This window comes from Mirounga leonina, unplaced genomic scaffold (assembly GCF_011800145.1).
Source record: "Mirounga leonina isolate KUSES-001 unplaced genomic scaffold, KU_Mleo_1.0 Mir_204, whole genome shotgun sequence".
NCBI classification, from domain to species: Eukaryota; Metazoa; Chordata; class Mammalia; order Carnivora; family Phocidae; genus Mirounga; species Mirounga leonina.
The window spans coordinates 10,609,401-10,625,666 of NW_023270513.1; the positions used below are offsets into that span (position 1 = coordinate 10,609,401).

Genomic DNA, 16,266 nt, shown 5'->3' on the forward strand with positions numbered 1-16,266 from the left:
ACATCCCTGATGAATAAGGACGCCAAAATTCTCACCAAGAGCCAGTAGGATCCATTAAGAGGACTATTCACCACAACCATGTGGGATTTATTCCTGGGCTGCAAGGGTGGCTCAACATCCACAAATTAATCAATGTGATACATCAAATTAATAAAAGAAAGGACAAGAACCATATGATCCTCTCAATAGATGCAGAAAAAGCAATTGACAAATTACAGCATGCTTTGTTGAGTAAAACTCTTCACAGCATAGGGATAGAGGAAACACACTTCAATATCATAAAAGGCATATATGAAAAGCACACAGTGAATATCACTCTCAATCGGGGAAGAACTGAGAGCTTTTCCCCTAAGGTCAGGAACACAGCAGGGATGTCCACTATAGGGATGCCTATTCTCGCCACTATTGTTCAACATAGTACTAGAAGTCCTAGCCTCAGCAATCAGACAACAAAAAAATAAAAGGCATCGAAATTGGCAAAGAAAAAATCAAACTCACTCTTTGCAGATGACATGATACTCTATGTGGAAAACCCAAAAGATTCCACCCCAAAATTGCTAGAACTCATACAGGAATTCAGCAATGTGGCAGAATATAAAATCAGTGCATAGAAATCAGTTCCATTTCTATACACTAACAATGAGAGAGAAAAAAGATAAATTAAGGAGTCAATCCCATTTACAATTGCACCCAAAACCATAAGATACCAAAGAATAAACTTAACTGAAGAGGCAAAGGACCAGTACTCAGAAAACTATAGAACACTCATTAAAAAAGTTGAGGAAGACACAAAGAAACGGTCCATGGTTATGGATTGGAAAAACAAGTATAGTTAAAATGTCTATGCTACCTAGAGCAATCTATATATTCAATGCAATCACTATCAAAATACCGCTATCAACATTTTGCAGAGAGCTGGAAAAAATAATCCTAAAATTTGTATGGAACCAGAAAAGACCCCGAATAGCCAAAGGAATGTTGAAAAAGAAAAGCAAAGCTGGTGGCATCACAATTCCAGACTTCCAGCTCTATTACAAAGCTGTAATCATCAAGACACTATGGTACTGGCAGAAAAACAGACACATAGATCAATGGAACAGAATAGAGTGCCCAGAAATGGACCCTCAACTCTATGGTCAACTAATCTTTGACAAAGCAGGAAAGAATATCCAATGGAAACAAGACAGTCTCTTCAACAAATGGTGTTGGGAAAATTGGACAGCCACATGCAGAAGAATGAAACTGGACCATTTCCTTACATCATACACAAAAATAGACTCAAAATGGATGAACGACCTAAATGTGAGATAGGAATCCATCAAAATCCTAGAGAACACAGGCAGGAACCTCTTTGGAACCTCTTTGACCTGGGCCACAGCAACTTCTTGGTAGACATGTCTCCAAAGGCAAGGGAAATAAAAGCAAAACTGAACTATTGGGACCTCATCAAGATAAAAAGTTCTTGCACAGCAATGGTAATAATTGACAAAACCAAAGACAACCTACAGAATGGGAGAAAATATTTGCAAATCCTCATCATTTAAAGGGCTAGTATCCCAGTCTATAAAGAACACACCAAATCAAAATCAACACTCAATGAACAAATAATCTGATCAAGAAATGGGCAGAAGACATGAACAGAGATTTCTCCAAAGAAGACATACAAATGGCCATCAGACACATGAAAAAATGCTTCACATCACTTCACATCAGGGAAATAGATTTCAAAACCACAATGAGATACCACCTCACACCAGTAAGAATGGCTAAAATTAACAAGGCAAGAAACAACAAATATTGGGAGAGGTTGTGGAGAAAGGGGAACCCTCCTACACTGTTGGTGGGAATGGAAGCTGGTACAGCCACTCTAGAATACAGTGTGGAGGTTCCTCAAAAAAGTTGAAAATAGAGCTACCCTAGGTAGGGCCCACGAATTGCACTACTAGGTATTTACTCCAAAGATACAAATGTAGTGATCCAAAGGGGCATGTGCACCCCAATGTTTATAGCTTCAATGTCCACAATAGCCAAACTATGGAAAAAGCCCAGCTATTCATCGACAGATAAATGGATAAAGAAGATGTGGGGTGTGTGTGTGTGTAATGGAATATTACTCAATGACCAAAGATAATGAAATCTTGCCATTTGCAATGACATGGATGGAACTAGAGGGTATTATGCTAAGTGATATAAATCAATCAGAAAGACAGTTTTCATGATTTCACTCATATGTGGAATTAAAGAAACAAAACAGGATCATAGGGGAAGAGAGGGAAAAATAAAAGAAGATGAAACTAGAGAGGGAGACAAACCATGAGACAATCAAAGGAAACAAACAGGGTTGTTGGAGGGGAGGTAGGTGGGGATGGGGTAACTGGGTGATGGATATTAAGGAGGGTATGTCATGTAATAAGCACTGGGTGTTATATAAGAGTGATGAAGCACTGAACTCTACCTCTGAAACTAGTAGTAGAGTATATATTAATTAATTGAATTTAAATTTAAAAATAGTAAAAAAACAAACAACAGTTTTACTGCCTTAAATTACTTGACTACACAAAACTCCAAATATAAATTAACATGTTGCTATATAAATTCTACTTAGGGTTGTATCATGATAAACCACAAAAACACCCTTAACAATAAATTCCACCAAGTAGTATTAGTAACCTAAATCAAGCAATCTGAAATGTTTTGATTTCTTCATATATTTACTACAAAATGTATTCTCTGAAGAGAATCATAAAGATGCTGAGCAGGAAAGTTGACAGTTCAAAATTTATGCATTAATGAAAAAATACTAGCTTTTGAAAATTTTTTTTTAAATTCTCTAATATCAAATTAAACTTTGTTAATAACAGTTAAAATTACTAGATGTTTATAATCTCCAGATGAAAGGTAATGTTATTAAAGCAATTGCCACAGCTGGCAAAGGAAAACATTCTAAAATTGCAAAGAAAGAAAAGAAAAAGAGAAAAAATTCCTCAAAACTTTGGGAAAACATTGGTAGCATAAAAAGTTTATTTTATTTAATATTTTTTGTTTTTCCAGCAACATGTAGCAGAAAATATCTTTTAAGTAGTAATATAAAAGACCCAAGATAGCAAATGTAAGTGTATGCGCTTAAATATCCCATGTAAACCAACTCACAGGCTCAATATATATCGACTTCAATTTATTTTGTGTATTTTTGGCAAGTAGCTTTAAAATTGTAAGGGACATATAACTGAGAAAGAAGGTAGAGAGTACTTTGTTTTTGACTTTGTCAACTAGGAAAAGATGGATCTTCTTCTGAATATTGCTATAATATTTTGTCATAAAAATTCTTTAAGAAAACTAGCAGATGAAGTCAGAAAACGTCAAAGCCCACTAATACAGAATTTTTAATGTACATTTTTGTATCTTTACTTTTTTTAAAGATTTTATTTATTTATTTGAAAGAGAGAGACTGAGGGAGAGAGAGAGAGAGCGAGTGAGCATGAGCAGGGGAATGGGGAAGGGCAGGAGGGAGAACTAGACTCTCTGCTGAGCAAGGAGCCCGACACAGGGCTCGATCCCAAGACTCTGGGATCATGACCTGAGCCAAAGGCAGCTGCTTAACCAATTGAGCCACCCAGGCACCCCAATTTTTGTATCTTTAATAATGCTATCTTTAACCAATCAAGCAACTAAACACAAATATCAAACAATATATATTTGCCTCACTCTCCAAATGTGAAAATTTGGGCTCCTTTCATAGTCATAGGATACCATGTAAGAAGTCAAGGATGGTATTTTTTTTCTAAATACCTTATTTCTTGATTCTGAATAATTAAAACAGACAATATATATATAAAACATGCAGTCCAGTCTTTTGCCGGCTTACTTACCTCGAACCAAGTGAAGTTCTTGCCACTGGGAAGAAAATTGCCAGTGCATAAGTTGAATAAAAGTTCCTGTTAGGGCTTTCAATTCCTGGATCAAAAATTACCTTTCAGTTGACTTTTCGCCTTCTTCATGTACATTTATAATATAGTTAAGCCTCTGTGGGCAATATTACTATAAATAAAGATGCTATGCATTCACTGCTCAGTTGCTAAAACTTATAAGTCATAAAGACATTAGAAATCTATTCATTTCAAAACAAAATGTTGACTAAAGCTTTGCAGGCTGTTATTTAATGCACCAAGCAGCCCACATTTAAAATGTTAAAACATTTATTACCTAAAAGTGACCCAAAGAATATCTGCAATGACTAAGGCAAAAAAAAAAAAAAAAAAAAAAACCTTAATTTTCTTTGATAAGCACCCTAGTTTTTCAAGTAAAAAACAGTAATAAAATATTATATGACAAAGAAACAGAAAAGGAAAGACCCAAGAGTTACATATTAAAACCTCTGAAGCTGAATAATGGAAAGGAAACTCCTTATTTCTTTCTTCTTGTTAATTTATCTCCAGTACCTGAGTTAAAGCATAAAGCAGCAAGAGTGCAAGTGATTCCAAACAACTTGGAATTTTATTGTAAACATCCCATAAAGAATGGCAACAAATTAATCGTTTTTTGTCTTTGAAGATAATTGCTTAAATGACTGGTAACTGCCAAACAAAACATCTTTTATAAACCAAGACAGTTAGTTTACCTTTCTTTACTGAATTTTAGTTTAATGGACATTTTGTCCATATATAGCATCGCATCAACTATTAACTCAATGACTTTCCATCTTAAAATTTTATGGATACTAAGAACAAACATAAGGTACAGTTTTGTTAATACTTTGTAAGGGATTACAAAAGACAAAGATGGTAAGTTACAGGACAAAGAAATAAATTACTGATTGCCATCACCACAGTATTGTTTAAAGAATTAACATTTCTAGTACTGCCTGCCTAATGTGCATCTGGTGACATATGTAAAAACACATTTCCCAACTGGGTTTCTAAATATTTTTGTATGTGATTTTAAAAGTCAATTACCAATGGTGATTATATGTATCAATAGTTTTATTTTTTAGAAAATACTTATCATGCTTTTATATGTCAAAGTCTCATATTATAGATTTAATTAAGATAGGTATAAGAATAACAAATGGGCATACATATAAATAAACACACCTTAACTCTAAACTGCAGGGCCTTTCTACTGTACTTCTCCCATCAGTGATTCATAAATTGCCAGTCTTGTTGAAGTATGCTAAATTAGATGCAGTCTTCATTGCAGTAAGAGAAGTGAGGATAAAAGTAAGCAGGAATGATTGAAAAGAAAATAATCAAGGATAAGGCTATATAAGAAATAAATGTCTAGGAACTTGAGGGCAATTCATATTTCACAAAATACAGCACCATGAAAATAATTAACTTTATATTAGAATTTAAACAAAACTTGGTAAACTTTGTAATTAAAACTTAGTAAAGAAACTTTACTAAGAGATAAAAATTTAAAAAAGCATGAAAATATTTTCACACTAATTTTTAAAACAAGCCTTAAAAGTGATCATACTCTATTTCAATAAAACTTTTGTAAAACCTCGTGTACCACAAAAATGTTGGGGATGGGGTTAACATTTAAAACTGAATTTTAAATGTCAAAAGTTCCATTCCCTCCCCCAGAACTGAACTATATTCATTTTGGAACTCAAAATGTTAGTAATTGTTTAAAAGGCTGGATATCAAAGTAAACTGAAAATTATACAGGATGTAAGTTTCCCTTTTGTGGATGTGAAAATTCCAACGTTAAAGTACCAGTTGGTAAATGTGCATAAAATAATTCCCAAGATATATACGCAAGTAAAAAAGGTGTTTATCACTACCACAAACATACAAATTTTGAAAAATGCTCAAAAAGTTTTTATCAAAAACTAAGAAGTGGCATTCACATTTTTCTTTTCAATCACTCTGTTATTGTCTGATGACAACCTATAGGATTACAACAAAAACAACAAAATAACAAATCACTCAAATTTACTTCAAAGTATTACAAGGCTGAGTTAGATATCTGAGCACACAATTGTGCATTATGAGATTTATGAATTTTACTCAATTTCTTAGCCTCTGGGTGAAACAAAGTGCTGTATGAAGAATTCTAGCACAAGCCTGATCTCTGGGAAGGGAAACAGAAAAAGAAACAAGTGAAGGAGAGATAAATTAAAAAAATAGAGGGACACATGTACATGATAAAAACCTAGTTTATCTAGAAGGCATAATGAAATGGATGATCAAGCAGTATATATACAGGCTAAGTGCTTTAAACAGAGGCAAAGAATTGGTAGGCTGTGAATACAGCTGTCTTCCATACAAAATATTCTTTTTTTAATGTCCAAGACAAAGTGTGTCAAGTTGGAAAAAAATCTACACACACACACACACACACACAAATTTAGTAATTAGGCTGATAGGCTAGTGAATGTTTTGGAAAGCATCCTATTGCTGGAAGAGTTACACACAACAAGACATAGAACACACAATTCTGTTTTCATAAACAGATACACATGTTAAGATCTTAAAGCTGGGAATTAAAAGATTATTAGCATTTATGAGAAATATTATAGTTCAGTGACTATTAATATCCAGCATAGGATTAGGTTTATACATGTGTATGTTCTCATGGACCTAAATATAAGTTTATTTCTTAGCAATTCATTTAAGATTTAGACTTTTCTTCAAAATTTTCACCTCATTTCCTACTTGCTTTGCTATGCCTGAACCTGGTATTATTTAGGTTTAATGATACACTAAAAAATTAAAGTGTACAATATTCAATGTGATACAAATTACAACACATTCACAGGAGGCGGCGTTACAAACAAGCAAAGTATAAATTGGGGGGAAAGTGTTCAGATATAAAAGTAAAAATACTATCTTCCAAACTTTTATTTTCACACGTATTAAAATAATTTGCATGCAAACAGAAAATAATCTGTTTGTTTTGTAATAAATGGTAAATATGCTCATCTAACATACCCTGGTGACTTTTAAATCCTAATAACTGAAATCAATATTATAGCAAAATGCTGTTCACTAGTATTTTCACAGTATTTCACTACATATAAAATGTGCTTACAAATGTCTTCAGCCTTATTATTCTAATCATCTAAACCTAGAAAATCTTGACATATGGGAAATAAATGTGGCATTTTTATTTTTCAAAATAAATTATAAATAAAGCTTGAGATAGCTAAAATCACACAAATGGCAATTCTTCTACATTTGGAAGGGTCAGCTCTTCATAGAAGAATGTCAACAAAAAATTTCACACTAAAATGATACACGTAATACATGTTTGGGTATATCCATGAATTTAAGTAACTATGTTACTTTGATTAGGGTAAGTCAAAGTATTATTGGTTCTAGGAAAACACAGACACAAATTTAGTCTAAATGACCATGAGATGAATAATTAAAATAGTACATTTTAGCAAAAATCAAATGCAGAGTTTCAAATGTGAATGTTTTTGAATCTATAGTATGGTTAAAAGTGTCAGCTGAGTTTAACCAGCAGTAGTTTTGGTTTAGTGAAAAACAACAACAACAACAACACTACAACAACAACAAAAAAATCAGCTTGATCTACTGTTCAGTAACAGAAGTTAGTGCCATTAACAATTCACAACAATACTTTCTTAAAGCCTGAACATCATTTCTACTGCAAGTGAAAATTGCTTAAAGTTAGTACAGGACCAACCCCCACCTGATCCAAACAAAAAGAGCAAAGTTATGTGTGTACTCCTTCCTTTGCACTTAAGGATTTTCAGATGCACAAAATGATTGGAAACATGAAACAAACACATTAGTTTAAGAAATATCCTGGGATTACTAGGCATACATGAAGTTTGTTGTTTTTTTTTTTTTTTTTAATCTCCAAAGTCTGATCTAAGTGCAACAAATCTGCTGTTACAGTAACAGAGATTAATATTATCCCACTCACCTTAACAAATTAGTGAATCTGCAATTTCTCAAATTTGAGGATTAAAATTCATCTTGGAACTCAAGCTCATTTATGGAATCATGTGCACTCTACTGCTGTAAACAAGACCATAAGGGTTTTAAAAATTTTTTTAATCTATAAAATAATGACTTGAATATCAATGTGCAGTGAAATGAGGTTCTTTTCTAAAAGAATATAACAGAAGAACCCTTTGGAATGGTATGAGCAAAACCTATTAAAGTTGCCTCAAAATATTTGCTAGCCAAAACATTCCAATTCAAACTAGCTGTTTTGTTACATTTTAAAATTCAAATGAAAACCAATCACTCACAGCTGTAAATAGCAAGTGGTAGCAGAGATACATAAGCAGTAGACCAAGTCTACTTACACAAGTATGTACTAAAAAAAGCCTAAGGTACAGCATACTACACTTATGAAAGTTTGTTAATTACAACTATTAATTTGAGAACCAATACAATTATTAACAACCTCTCAGCTTATAACATATGAGTATTCATTCCTACCAAGCTTGTTCTATTTTTTTAGTTAGTAATGAATAACAGCATCTATTTTCCTTAACGTTTCCAGTAGTTGTAGTTAATAGAGGTAGCTGAGCTACTATTCAAAGAAATTATTCTTTGTGGATGAGGATTTTTTCAAATGTTTAAGTTATTCTTTAAACTACACAAGTTCTATTAATGCAATAAAATATAATAGGAAAAAGAAAATGGATGCAAGAAACTTTTGCATTTGGCACCTTGTCTAGATTGATACCTCAAATATTCTTTTTTAATAAAGTTAATGCAAACATCAGGACACACCACAAAGATTTGCTACATATTTACAAGGCACCAACCCTTTCTCACCTTTAACATGAATTAAGCAAATCAATGAAAAGCATATCAAGATCCCCCCCACCCCCAAAAAACTGTAGTATAAATATATACTTCAGTTCAGTACAATTCATGAAAGTTTGGCCTGGGAAGAGTAAAATAATCCAGATCGTTCTTACAATATAGAAACTGTAAACATTTAATAGCTGCCTATAGGATTGGTGTATTGTGCAAAAGTTATTATTACTGGGTACAAGAATTAAAATGGCAAAAACAAACTATATAAAACTCTGTAAGAAGGTGCTATACTTCTGTGATACAAAAGCAAAAGAGGGATATTCAATTGAGATAAAAATGTCATGCTACTCTTAAGAAGCTGAATGCTCCTTTAATGTAGTAAATCTGTAGTGTGTTTGTGATGTGTTGTGTGTGTGTGTCTATATGTGGGCAGAATTTTTTTTTTTTAATTTAAGGCCTAATGAGTAAGGCTTGTTTGAACAAATGAAGTGTGGAGATCAAAAGTCTTGAAACAAATGTATACTGGCATAATGGAAAAGCACCAATGTGAAAGGAAGCAGAAGTCCCCACACAACTTGCTTTGTAGATTTCCTAGTAAATTCCCTGCAGTAGAAGGCCATTGAGTTTTTTTAAATTACTCTAAATTTATTAACTGTTAATAATTCCATCCCATGAGATGGCTAACCCTGGCTTTTTCTGTCATTTTACGCACTCTGCCTGATCTGGATGTACCAAGATTCAGAGGATCTTCAGTGGACACAAAATTGTCATTATCAGAATCATCATTATATAAAACAGTCCTCCTGCCTTGGTTTCTTGTTTTGATTCGAGGCAGTCTACTGAAACGTCCTGAAAACATGGTATCAAATTCATCATCTGCAATACGTGCACGTTTGGCTCTGGTGGCTCCTCTAGAAGCACCTCTTCCTCCTCTCCCTCTCCCTCTCCCTCTAGTGGCACCTGCACCTCTTCCTCGACCTCCTCGTCCCCTGCCTCCTCTTCCTCGGCCTCCTCTACTCCATCTACCCCATCTGCCCCATCTGCCCCTTCCTCCTGTGCCTCTTGTCTTCCAGTTTCTTTTTCCATTGGCATATTGCTTTCTGAGTTTTCTTTTAGGCCTGGTTTGTATGAATTTGCTATAGTCATGGTCTCCATCTACGTAATCTTGATCTGTTCTGGAAGTTGATTCAGAATCAGAATCAGAACCACAGGTACTTTCAGAACTTAAACTGGATCCTAACTCTCCACTCTCTGAGGAGGACAAATGTGATTTCTCTTTTGTTTCTTTTTTCTCTTTCTCTTCTCTTCCCATGCTTTCATCTTCTTCTGATGCACTAAGTAGTTTTCTTTTGATTCCTGTCCGAGGTTCTCTGCCATCACCATTTGTAAGGGGTCCATCAAGGGAGTGATCTAAATCAAGATGAATAATTTTTTAAAGTTAAGCTTTGACACTGAAGATGGTTATTTAAGTTCAAAAGTAAAATAAAAGTTCCATCAAAAAATACTTAGCACCCAAAGATAGGGTAAAATAATGGAGAGTATTGGAACATAAATTTAAATCTGTTAGAAATGGAAGATACTAATGTTCTGAGTTTTGTCTAATTGTGTTTTTTGGGGGGAGGCAGGGAAGAGAGTATGGAGGGATGATGGGTGGTGAGGAAGTTGGGCAGAAATTTCAAGGGCTTGAGCTCTATAAAGAATTATGTAAGAACATGTATCAGAATAATTTCATTAATTCAATGAACAAATATTTACTGATTACCTACTATATGGCTGGAAGTTTGAAATATGGCAATAATGAGACAAAGTCCTTGCTCTTTGGATTTATATTTTAGTGGGGAAAGCTTGATAGACAATAAAATAAATTAAAAAAATTAATATAATTTCAAGTAATGATACATGATATAAAGAAAAAAGAGAGTAATAAAAAATCTCAAGTATATACATGGTGGGTATTTTAGATAAAGACTTTCATGTAGAGGTATTATCTGAGAAAAGAACTGAATGAAATGAGATCTAGGAAAAGAACATTCCATTGGAGGAAACAGAAACCCAGTGAAATTGGAGTGGAAGAAAAAACAGAGTAGTGGGAGATAACTGCCAGTGGTAAAGGGTTTTAGAACAAGAGAATGACAGGATCTGATTTTTTTTTTTCACAGAGCACTATGGTTCTTTTACATAGAATGAATTATGGAAGGGATTAGAAGCAGAGACCAGTTGAGAGACCATTGCAGTAGTCTAGGTAAGACATGATAAGGGATGTACCAATAGAGGTGATGAGAAGTGATTAGATTTGGAGTGTTTCCTTCTAGAGGAGCCATCAGAGCCAACCTTTTATTTTTCAAGTTTGAACTGACAGGAACTGCTGATGGATTGGATGTCAAGTGTTAAGCACAGAATGAAGGTCAACTCCAGGGTTTTATGGCCTGAGAAACTGGTTGAATGGAAGGCAGCTATGCTAACCACTATACCACCAATGCGAAACTGGTTGAACGGTAGAGATATTATGCTGAGTTGGAGAACACTGAAAGAGGAACAGGTTTAGGCAGTATGGTAGAAAAAAAAAAATCAAGATTACAGTTTTAAATACTACTAGAGTTCCAAGCAAAGACAATTAAAAAAAAAAGAAAAAGAAAAAAAGCAGGTAGATACACCTGTCTAGAGATCAGGGGAGACTCATATATAGGTAGAGATATAAGTTTGGAAAATTTCAGTAAGAGATAACATTTAAGGTCAAGAGAACTTATGGTGCTTATTAAGAGAGCAAACAAAGAAAGAGAATGTAGCTGATGACTGAGACTTGGGATATTCCAACATCTAAAGATAAAGAACAACTGGCAAAGATAACTGAGAAGGAACAGCTAGTGAGGTAGGAGGAAAACAGGAGAGTGGACTGAAAAGCTTGGAAGGAGCAAAGATTAGGGTTGTATGGTAACTATAGTGACAAGATTAGTTTAATAGTCTAGGTGTTATAGACTGGATTGTGTTCCCCTCTCAAAAAAATACATATATTGGTTTTCTGGAGGAAGATGGAGGTGGAATAGGAGGACCCTAGGCTCACCTTGTCTCACAAACACAACTAGATAACAATCAAATCATCCTAAATACCCCAGAAATCAACATGAAGACAGAACAAACTCCACAACTGAAGGGAGAGAAGAGGCCATATTAAATTAGGTAGGAAGTATGCAGATGTGGTTTAGGGGAGAAATGGATCATGGGTACAGCAGAGGGGAGGGAGCTGTGGTCACAGAGAAGGGTGAGAGGGAGTAGAGCACCCAGCAGAATGCACAAGAAGAACATTTACCCAAAGCCATTGGCTTGGAAAATGAGAGGGGCCGATTTTCATGAGTTCTTAAAACCAGTGAGGCTTAAAGCCCAGAATTTTAAAGGTTGGCAGGCTTGACTGGGACAAAGCCTTGAGGGCACTGCTCTGCTCCTGGAGAGAGAAGGCACACAAACAACCTGGGGACAGAGCATGGAAACACCTGGGACCACAAGAGGGAGATTATTCACTCTCCTTCGAGGGCTTCCCTGAGAGGCAGCTTTCATAGAGACGCCTCTCTAGAGACAAAGGAGCTGGCCAGAGCCATTTCCCTCCAGTACCCCTCAGCATAAACCCAGAGCTACCAGTGGGAAGCAGTGTAGCCCTGACACTGGCTAATTAACTTGCTTACACTAAGCCTCACACCCCTGCACTCTAGTGGGATGGCCCTTCTCAGTCAAGCTTGCCTAAGTCCCAGCATGGTGGGCCCATCCCCCAGACGACCAGCACAAGCCCCTACCACACCATGTCTCTAAAAGCCTGCTGCAGTTTTAAAGGTCACCAGGATTATCTGGGATACAGCCTGTAGGGCACTGCGCTGCTCCTGGAGAGAAGGTAGGCAAAAAAACCTGGAGGCAGACAGCTTGAAAACAGCAAACTAGAAAATGCTTGGGGCACACAGGTGGGAGATTATCTGCTCTTCTCAGAGTGCTTCCCTGAGAGGCAACATTCATAGAGACTCCTTTCAAGGAACAAGCGCTGACTGGTGCCATTTTTCTCCCCTGCCCCTCAGCATAAACACAGAGCCAGCTGCAGGAAGCACTGCAGTGCCTATACTGGCCGCCTAGCATGGCTACACCGGGTCCCATACCCCAGCTTTCTGATGAGACTGCCCTTCTCAGTCAAGCTTGCCCCAGTACCAGTGTGGTGGGCTCCTCCCCCAGAAGATAGCAGAAACCCCTGCCCAACCATGTTTCCCTACAAGAGTTCTACAAGGCTTCAGTTCGAGTGGAAATAGTATCAGGTCTCATTTAACAAGCAGACTAGAGCACTAGTTAAAACTTGCCACCTTTATGGGGCGCCTGGGTGGCTCAGATGGTTAAGCATCTGTCTTCAGCTCAGGTCATGATCCCAGGGTCCTGGGATCAATCCCCACATCGGGCTCCCTGCTTGGCAGGGAGCCTGATTCTCCCTCTTCCTCTGTGTACACCTTCCCCTACTTTTGCTCTCTCTCTCTGTGTCAAATAAAAAAAAACACCAAAAAACAAAAAAAACAAAAAAAACAAACGCCAAATTTTGGCCAAGGAACAAATACTGTACACTGCAAGCAGGGAGAGCCTCTGCAGGTAACTGGGCTGAAGGACAGTTCAGCCAAAACACAACAGCAGAGCATATGTAGCACAACCAGAGAGAAATCTCAGAAGTGACAGGTACTGGAAACTATATGACTGCTTCTTCATAAAGCCATTAATTTCAGGAGCAGGAAACATAACTAGTTTCCTAACACACAGAAAAAGGCAGAGACCTAGACAAAATGCCAAGATGGAGGAATTCATCCCAAATGAAACAACAAGAAAAGGTTACAGGCAGGGATCTAATCGAAGCAGATATAAGTAATATGCCTGGTCCAAAATTTAAACAACAATCATATGGTACTTACTGGGCTTCAGAAAAGAATGGAAGACATCAAAGAGACACCACAGAGATAAAAGAGCTAGAAAACAGTCAGAAATGAAGAATGCTATAAATGAGATTGGAACAAGCTTGATGCAATGACAAGCAGGCTGGAAGAAGCAGAGGAATGATTTAGTGATATAGAAGACGAAATAATGGAAAATAATGAAGCTGAACAAAAGAGAGAGAGAATTATGTAATATGAGAATAAACTTAAGGGACTTAGTGATTCCATCAAATGTAAAATCATTCTTATTACATGAGTCCCAGAAGAAGAGAGAAAAGGAGGCAGAAAATTTATCAAGAAATAATAGCAGAAAACTTCCCTAATCTGGGAAAGGAAACAGACATCCAGGCCCAGGAGGCACAGAGAACTCCCATCAAAACAAAAGCAGGCCAACACCAAGACATATTGTAATTAAACTGGCAAAATCTAGTGATAAATAAAAAATCTTAAAAGCAGTAAGACAAAAGAAATCCTTAACTTATAAGGGAAGACCCATAAGGCTGGATGGAGATTTCTCAACAGGAACTTGACAAGGCAACAGGAAAAATCTGCAGCAATGAACACTATCCAGTAAGGCTGTCATTCAGAATAGAGGAGACATAAGGAGTTTCCCAGATAAACAAAAACTAAAGGAATACATGACCACGAAACCAGCTCTGCAAGAAATATTAAAGGGGAATCTTTGCATGGAAAGGAAGGACCAAAAGTGACAAAGACTAGAAAGGAACAGAGAAAAATCTCCAGATACACTGACAAAACAAGTAATAAAATGGCACTAAATACATATATATCCATAATTACTCTGAATGTAAATGGACTAAACACTCCAATCAAAAGACAGGCTGTCAGGATGCAAAAACCACAATAAAACCCCAAAAAACCCAAACAGACAAGAACCATCTACATGCTGCCTGTAAGAGACTGTTATTTAGACACAAAACACCTGCAAATTGAAAGTGAGTGGATGGGGAAACATTTATCACACAAATGCATGTCCACAGTAAGCTGGAGTAGCAATACTCATATCAGATAAACTAGACTTTAAAACAAAGGCTGTAACAAGAAATGAAGAAGGTTATTATATCATAACAAAGCAGACAACACAACAAGGAGATGTAACAATTGCAAATATTTATACACCTAACATGTGATCACCCAAATATATATAACAATAAATAACATAAGGAAATTAATAATAACACAGTAATAGTAGGGGACATAAACACTCCACTTACATCGAAAGACAGATCATGTAAACAGAAAATCAACAAGGAAACAATAGCTTTGAGTGCCACACTGATTCAGATGGAGTTAACAAATATATTCAGAACATTCCATCCTAAAACAGCAGAGTATAGAGTCTTTTCAAGTGCACATGGGACATTCTCCAGAATAGATCACATCCTACATCACAAATCAGGCCTCAACAAATACAAAAAACACTGAGATCACACCACGCATCTTTTCTGAATACAATGCTATGAAACTTGAAGTCAAGCACAAAAAAAATTTGGAATGACCACAAATACATGAAGGTTAAACATGCTACTAAACAGTGAATGGTTCAACTAGGAAATTAAACAAAATGTATAAAAACAAATGAACATGAAAACACAAAAGTACAAAACATTTGGGATGCAGCAGAAGCAGTCCTAAGAGGGAAGTATATAGCAGTACAGGCCTACCTCAAAGCAAGAAAAATCTCAAAGAAACAACCTAATCTTACACCTAAAGGAGTGAGAAAAACAACAAATGAAGCTTATATCCAGAAAAAGGAAGAACATAATAAAGTTTAGAGCAGAAATAAATCATATAGAAACAAAGAATACAATGTAACAGATCAATGAGACCAGGAGCTGGATCTTTGATAAAATTAAAAAAATTGATAAACCTCTAGGCAGACTTATCAAAAAGAAAAGAGAAAGGACCCAAATAAATAAAATCACAAATGAGAGAGGAGAAATAATGAGCAACACCACAGAAATACAAATAACTGTTAAGAGAATGGGTTAGCCCAGTGATGGGTATTAAGGAGGGCACATATTGCATGGAGCACTGGGTGCTATATACAAACAATGAATCATGGAACACTAAATCAAAAACTAATTATGTACTGTATGGTGACTAACATAACATAATAAAATTAAATTAAAAATTAAAAAAATAATATTTTGAAAAACTATAGTTCAACAAATTGGACAACTGGAAAGAAATGGATAAATTCCTAGAAACATTTAAGCTACCAAACTGAAAAAATAAGAAATAGAAAACCTCAACAGAAAAGTAACCAGCAAAGAAACTGAATCAGTAATCAAAAATCTCCCAAAAAATAAAAGTCCAGGACCAGATGGCTTCATAGGCGAATTCTATGAAACTTTTACAGAAGAGTTAATACCTATTCTTCTCAATCTACTCCAAAAAATAGAAAAGGAAGGAAAACTTTTAAATTCATTCTATGATACCAGCATTACCCAGATGCCAAAACCAGATGAAGACTCTACTAAAAAAGAGAACTGTAGGCCAATATTGCTGATGAATATGAATGCAAAAATTCTCAATAAAATAGTAGC

At 35.6% G+C, this 16,266-nt stretch overlaps 1 protein-coding gene across 2 annotated transcripts in view; it reads right to left on the bottom strand.

Moving 5' to 3' along the window:
* Positions 1–5,871: 5,871 nt before the first annotated feature.
* Positions 5,872–16,266, bottom strand: part of BRWD3 (bromodomain and WD repeat domain containing 3) — a 190,730-nt gene continuing 180,335 nt past the window's right edge. For both annotated transcript variants that reach the window (XM_035028801.1, XM_035028800.1), the window contains one exon: positions 5,872–10,160. In XM_035028801.1, the coding sequence (XP_034884692.1) occupies positions 9,406–10,160 (755 nt within the window). In that variant the 3' untranslated portion in view covers positions 5,872–9,405. The remainder of the gene's footprint in view (positions 10,161–16,266) is intronic.